Source organism: Castor canadensis, chromosome 5 (genome assembly GCF_047511655.1).
Source record: "Castor canadensis chromosome 5, mCasCan1.hap1v2, whole genome shotgun sequence".
NCBI lineage: Eukaryota > Metazoa > Chordata > Mammalia > Rodentia > Castoridae > Castor > Castor canadensis.
The window spans coordinates 75,686,487-75,692,486 of NC_133390.1; the positions used below are offsets into that span (position 1 = coordinate 75,686,487).

The 6,000-nt window shown below is 50.5% G+C and overlaps 1 protein-coding gene across 3 annotated transcripts in view; it reads left to right on the forward strand.

Moving 5' to 3' along the window:
- Positions 1 to 5,712, forward strand: part of Xxylt1 (xyloside xylosyltransferase 1) — a 160,061-nt gene extending 154,349 nt beyond the window's left edge. For all 3 annotated transcript variants that reach the window (XM_074073485.1, XM_074073486.1, XM_020173622.2), the window contains one exon: positions 4,221 to 5,712. In XM_074073485.1, the coding sequence (XP_073929586.1) occupies positions 4,221 to 4,617 (397 nt within the window). In that variant the 3' untranslated portion in view covers positions 4,618 to 5,712. The remainder of the gene's footprint in view (positions 1 to 4,220) is intronic.
- The last annotated feature ends 288 nt before the right edge of the window (positions 5,713 to 6,000 follow it).

The window sequence follows — 6,000 nt, forward strand, 5'->3', positions numbered from 1 at the left end:
GATGCATTTTCTCTGCCAATTAGGAGCAACAAGGTCAGGGAATGGGCAGCTCTGGGCCCTGCCAGAGTCCTAAGGGCTGTAGCCCAGGAGAATAAAGTGAAGATGGGTGGCACTGTGTCCTCCAAACTCCATGTACTGAGGCCCTAACTCCGACACTGCAAAATGCAACCTTTCTTGGGAATAGGGTCATCACAGATGTAATTAGTTAAGATGGGGTTATTGTGGAGTAGGGTGGCCCCTAATCCAGTATGACTGGTATTTTATAAAAAGGAGAATGTGCACACAGGGAGGACAACCCCAGAAGGTAAAGGCAGAGGTTAGGGGGATGTGTCTACAAAGAGCCAGAGATGCTACCAAAAGCTAGAGGGATAGCATGGAGCAGATTCTTCCCCACAGCCTTCAGAGGAGGCCAACCCTGCAACATCTCCATCTTGCACTTCCAGCTCCAGAGCTGCTAGAGAATGAGTTTCTGTTGGTTAGCCACTCGGTTGTGGTATTCTGCTTTGGGGCCCTGGCCAGCTACCACAGAGAGCTCGGGGTGGGGGGGGGGGGCTTGGAGGTAAAAGGAAGAGCCTATTGTGCAGATGGTAACAGAGGAAGCGTGGCTCATGTAATAGAATCACCCCAGTGCCCCATCATGACTCTCCCTCTCCCAGCTGAAGGCCCCAGAAAGGCAGAGTTCAAAACCACAGGTTTTTGGAACATAAATGGCTGATCTTCAATCCCTCAGCTGACCATGATCTGCCCTGTGCTGCTGAGTGCAGGTAGATGGTGACACTATCCTGTTTAATGAGGTACAGAGCCACTCTGCAAATGGCACCTCACATCTCCCTGCCTTCTCCCCAGGACCTTCCTCCTCCTCTCTCCTCTGAACCCCCATTCCCAGGCTGGGCCTCTGGTACAGAGATACCAGGAACTTGCAGAGTAGGGGTGCTTGTGACCTCCAGCGTAAGGAGAAGCGCCTCCATATAGAAATTTAGGAAATGCTTGATCCATACCCAGCAGAAAGGGCTTCAGGGTCTTGATTTGTATTCCAACAGGCTTTGTCAACTTCTGGAAGGACCCATTATTTACAGTGGACCATCTGCATGGGGCTTGTTTCCCAGGTGAAATTATTCCCAAAGAGGGAAAGAAACCCTATAACCTGCTCTCCAGGTAATGACAGATGATAAAACAAGACTCCACAGGCCCCAGTTTAGAGCCGAGTAGATGGCTGTGGGCATAGAAGGTTATTCAGAGCAACTTCTGAATGTTCCAGGACTCAGAACCAGATACCCAGGTTCATACAGAGGTTTCCTGAGGCCTCAGAGCAGCTCTTGGGGCTGAGTCCCGTGCCAGTGAAGTGCCTGTAGTGGCTGCATAGGGTGTGCCAGCTGAACTCAGAAATGAGTGAACCCCAAGTGCTGATCCTTGGAATATTAGCCCATGGAATCTGGGGCAGTTGGAGACAAAGGGACCTTAGAGATCAGAAGCCCTGCCCCTGACATCCCAGGACCTCTGGTCCCTCCCTGGTAAAATGCAGACAGCAAGGTCCCAGTGAGATGAGAGAGGGCTCAGAAACCTGCCCGCCATGAAGTGGGAGCAGTGCTAGTGCCTCCTGGTTAAGTGTGTGCACAGAGAGACCAGTGCTACCGTGAGCTCCAACCTTCCCACACGCCAACGTGGTACAGCTCCTCCACAAGAACCAGCTGCCATGGAGGCCAGAGAACTGGCCGTTCTCCAAAGTAACCCCTGTATTTTCCTGGGTGCATTAGGGGTAGAAGGAGCTCTTGAACAAGGGCACCCTGGAGGTTGTTTTGTGCTTGAAGAATCATTGGTTCCTTTTCAGGTTGTTTCTGCTTCAGTGGACACACTGGGAGACTTGCATTTCCAATTTCCTGTCTCTCCTGTGCTCCTGACACATTGTAATGCGCTGAGCTCAACCTGGTTCTTTCTAGCTCTTTGTTATGAAATGCCTCTGAGTCCTGACTGAGAGGCGGTGATGGGAATTATGTTCCCAGAACCACCTGGATTATGGGCTCCACCTGGGAAATGTTTTGTCCTCCTTGTGCTGCCCCCCACCCCACAAGCCCAGCAAGCTTGGTGCCAGGCCACCCTTTGGTCATTCTTGCCATAGAGAAGATTGGGACTGGAGTCAGAAAGGGTGTCCAAGGCTACAGATGACCTGTCTGCTCCCCAGTGTGCTGAAGAGTAGAACCCCATTTTGAGCATCCTCTCCATGGTCTGGAGCACTCAGTGAAGCCAGAGGTGCAGCAGTGGAACTCACTTTCCTTACTTTGTCGTGCTCTCTGGCTCCACCCATCATTGAAGGCTGAGAAGTCTCACCTGCACTCACCTTTCATACTCCCTTGCTGGTCACTTCGACCTTCCCAAGGCTCTGACAGAGAGCTGGATGGAGCGGGCATGGGCTTGGCCTCCTTGCCTCTGTTTTTCCCACTTCCTGGTTTCTCCTCCTGGTAAGTAAATGCTCCTGTCCCCATCCTTAAAGACGGAATCAAGTGCCTGGCTGGTATACTACCTGCTCCCCCAATTGGAGAATCCCTCCTCTACCACACTGGTGACACAGGTCTGTCTGGTAGAATTATACCTGATTTGCAACCTGGTCCTGAAATTAACCACTTAGAAGAAATAGGATAAAATGAGCATGCTACTCTGCTACCCACCCTAATGATTCCATTATCCAGGCTTTTGTGGCCCGAAAGACTATGGCATCTCAGTTTGATCTAGAAACATTTTTGCCAAGGTGGTTGTCAGCAGGCAGACGCCAGAGCCCTGCTGCAATCACTCCTGGAGGAGCTAACAATGAGCCTGCGTGTTCCTTGGGTAAGAGTGTCCCAAGGGCATGCTTTTTCCCACCAGGATCAAAGGCTCGGTTCTCTCTGTGATATGTGAGACTTCAGGGAAGACTTGGCCATTCTAGAACACAGATCATGCACTGGAATCTGAGAATGGATCTGCCGCAGGTCTCCTTGGCCAGGACTCTTGGTTTGATTTCCCATGCACTTTGTGCTTCACCACACAAATCATGTGCTGTAACTGGTCAGGGAAGTGTCTCAGGGAGAGGCCAGAGGGTAGCATTGCCAAGCTGGGCAGTTGGTGTGTTCACAATGTGTTCTTCACCCTGAGGACCCAGGACCACCCTGCCCCTTGCCCTTCCATCTCCTTCCTCCACATCACAGGCACCACTGTTAGGCCTCACCTGTAACTATGGGCTCAGAAACCCTATGCTACCCTCCTACCCCCTGTAGCAAACAAGACCTTGATGCTCAGGAGGCTGGAGAACAGAGTGACCAGAACTCTAACTATGTCACTCACAGGGAGACTGCCAGATCTTCCCTCCTCCAAATAGAAGCATTTGGATGAAGGACCTGGAAGTGTCCCTTTGGCTCCCACCCTCCTTGAATCTAAATCGGCTTTCTGATTCTGCTAGGGAACTGAAGGCGAGGTGGCACCCCCTCCTAAATAGCCATAGTCCTGCTTGGCTTTTTCTCCACAGCTGCTTTCACCCTCACTTGTGGGTGTGTGCCCGGAGCTGGCTCAAGCTCCCAGAGCCCACCTAGCCCCTCAGAAATGCTAGGCTTGGGGCTCAGAAAATGAGACCTGTTCCAAAGCAGAAAGTGAATGAATTTCAGGCCAAGTTCAGCTTCCTTTGTTTTTACCAGCTACCGTTCAGAATTGTTTCCCCTCTCCTCTCCCTCTCCTCTTCAAGATCACAAACAAAGGCAGAAAGTTCTACCTACACTGTTGCTATCCGAAGAATGTAGACTTTGGAGCCAAATGCCTGGGTTTGGTCCTTGCTGTGCTGCAGGGTGAGGTTGGGCAAGTTACATAACCTGCCTGTGCTTCACTTTCCCTTAGCTATGAAGCCATGTGTCATCTCACACAGCCCTCATCTCTTAGGGTTCTTGTGGGGAGTAAATAAGCTGATGAAGGACAGCAAGTCTTCACAATGATGAGAACAATAACAATGATGATGATGTCATCTGCATATCCTGAGGTAGCAGAGGGTGGTGGAAGGACACAAGATGAAGTCAAGGGGACTGGGTTCAGGCTTGGACTTTGCACTAGCTGATGGTGTGATGAAAATTCAGACTCTCAGAATGCTTCTGTTTTTGTCAGCGTGAGACAGGTGAAGACGGTAGTCGTGAAGGCCCAGGGAGTAGGTCTGGCAAGCTTATTCGCCCCAAACCCGGCTCACATTGCTCTCTTTCCCTTCACAGACACACGTTCTGGCAGTTCCGCCATGAGAACCCCAAGACCAGGGTTGGGGACCCTCCACCTGAGGGACTCCCTGGATTCAACAGTGGGGTGATGCTGCTGAACCTGGAAGCCATGCGTCAGTCCCCACTCTATAGCCGCCTGCTGGAGCCTGCGCAGGTACAGCAGCTCGCTGACAAGTACCGCTTTCACGGCCACCTTGGTGACCAGGACTTCTTCACCATGATTGGCATGGAGCACCCAGAGCTCTTCCATGTGCTGGACTGTACTTGGAACCGGCAACTCTGCACCTGGTGGAGGGACCATGGCTACAGTGATGTCTTCGAGGCCTACTTCCACTGCGAGGGTCACGTGAAGATCTACCATGGTAACTGCAACACTCCTATCCCAGAGGACTAGGCAATCCTTGGCTGCCAGGCCTCAGGGCCTTGCCAACTCCTCTGACTCTGCAGGGACGTCTTTTGGGGTGAAGGCACTACAGATCTACTACCTGGCCATTCACTGTCTAGGGACCACCCAAAGAAGACAGGCCTGTGCATCATTGGTGCTCAGGGACTCTTCCCTTCAGGGCACCAGGCCTCACCAGAAACAAACACAGAGACATCTTCTGGTGGGCTCAGAAGCAGTATTTGAAGAGAAGGCAGAAAAGAAAAGGCTCCTTACCCCCCAAGGTATCAAAATCCTTTTAAGAACTGGCCATTCTTGGACCAAGTGTAAATTTAATTTAAATAGACAGTATTCTATTTTGTGAGACAGAACAAACAGTACTCTTGCAGCTCTCAGTGAGCTCTGAGTAAGTGAGCCAGGGTTTTAGCAAGCATCTCATATTTTAAGCATCAAAGGAATGTGGACCTTCCACATCTTCACCCAGGAGGAACACCTGGGTGCACCTCCTCTCAAAATGCTCACATCATTTGGTGCAGGCTTCAAGATCACCACCTCTTCGGGTCAGGAGGTCATCCGGGGCCCACATACCAGGCTTCTTATTGTAGCATTTGCAGCTTTTATCTCCCCATTACATCATGGACCCCGTTTTCCCTCATTCATTCAAACCAGTTCCAAGTTACCTGACTGCACTAGGAATCAAATCCACCAGCAAAGAAGAGACATTGGCCTCCCCTTCTTCTTGATGCAATAGAATCATCTAGACTGGGAAGACTCATTACAAAGAGGAGCCCAGCAGCACAACTGTGTGGGCTTGGGAGGGGTGTGGCTTATGGACTTATAATCATCCTAGTTTATTTTTCTAAAAAGGTCATCCCCATACTTCCTATGGCACCATGCCAGACCGGTAGTAGAACTTAGACTGTCTTTTCTTTATTTCTCCTTGTGAAAAAATGAAGCCCCTCCTGGTCCATGTCCCACAGTCCAGCTGATGTCTTAGGGTGAGATATGTTGTGGGAGTTTCCTCTTATTTCTGTCTTAATTTTGTTTACTTTTTTATTTCTTTCACCATGGGTGAGAACAGCTAATAAATAATCTTTGAGAACACAATGACTCATGTTGTTTGTTTTCTGGTCAGTTTTCAGCAGCTCTGAATGAAGAGAGTAATCAATGCAGCATGCCTGCAGTGGGCTCTGAGGGCCAAAGGGAGCGCATGTCTGAGGGTGGCAGGGAGGTGGTATTGTATTCGGCTCCAAGTAGAGAATCGTTTCTTTCTAGGTATTAGTAAGACCATCTGCTTCTGGAGCAAATGCAACACTCTCCCTTCTCATGCAATCTAGCCCAGACCTTCCAGCTGCATCAGGCCCTGACAAAGGGGCCCCTAGCCCTTCACAGGGG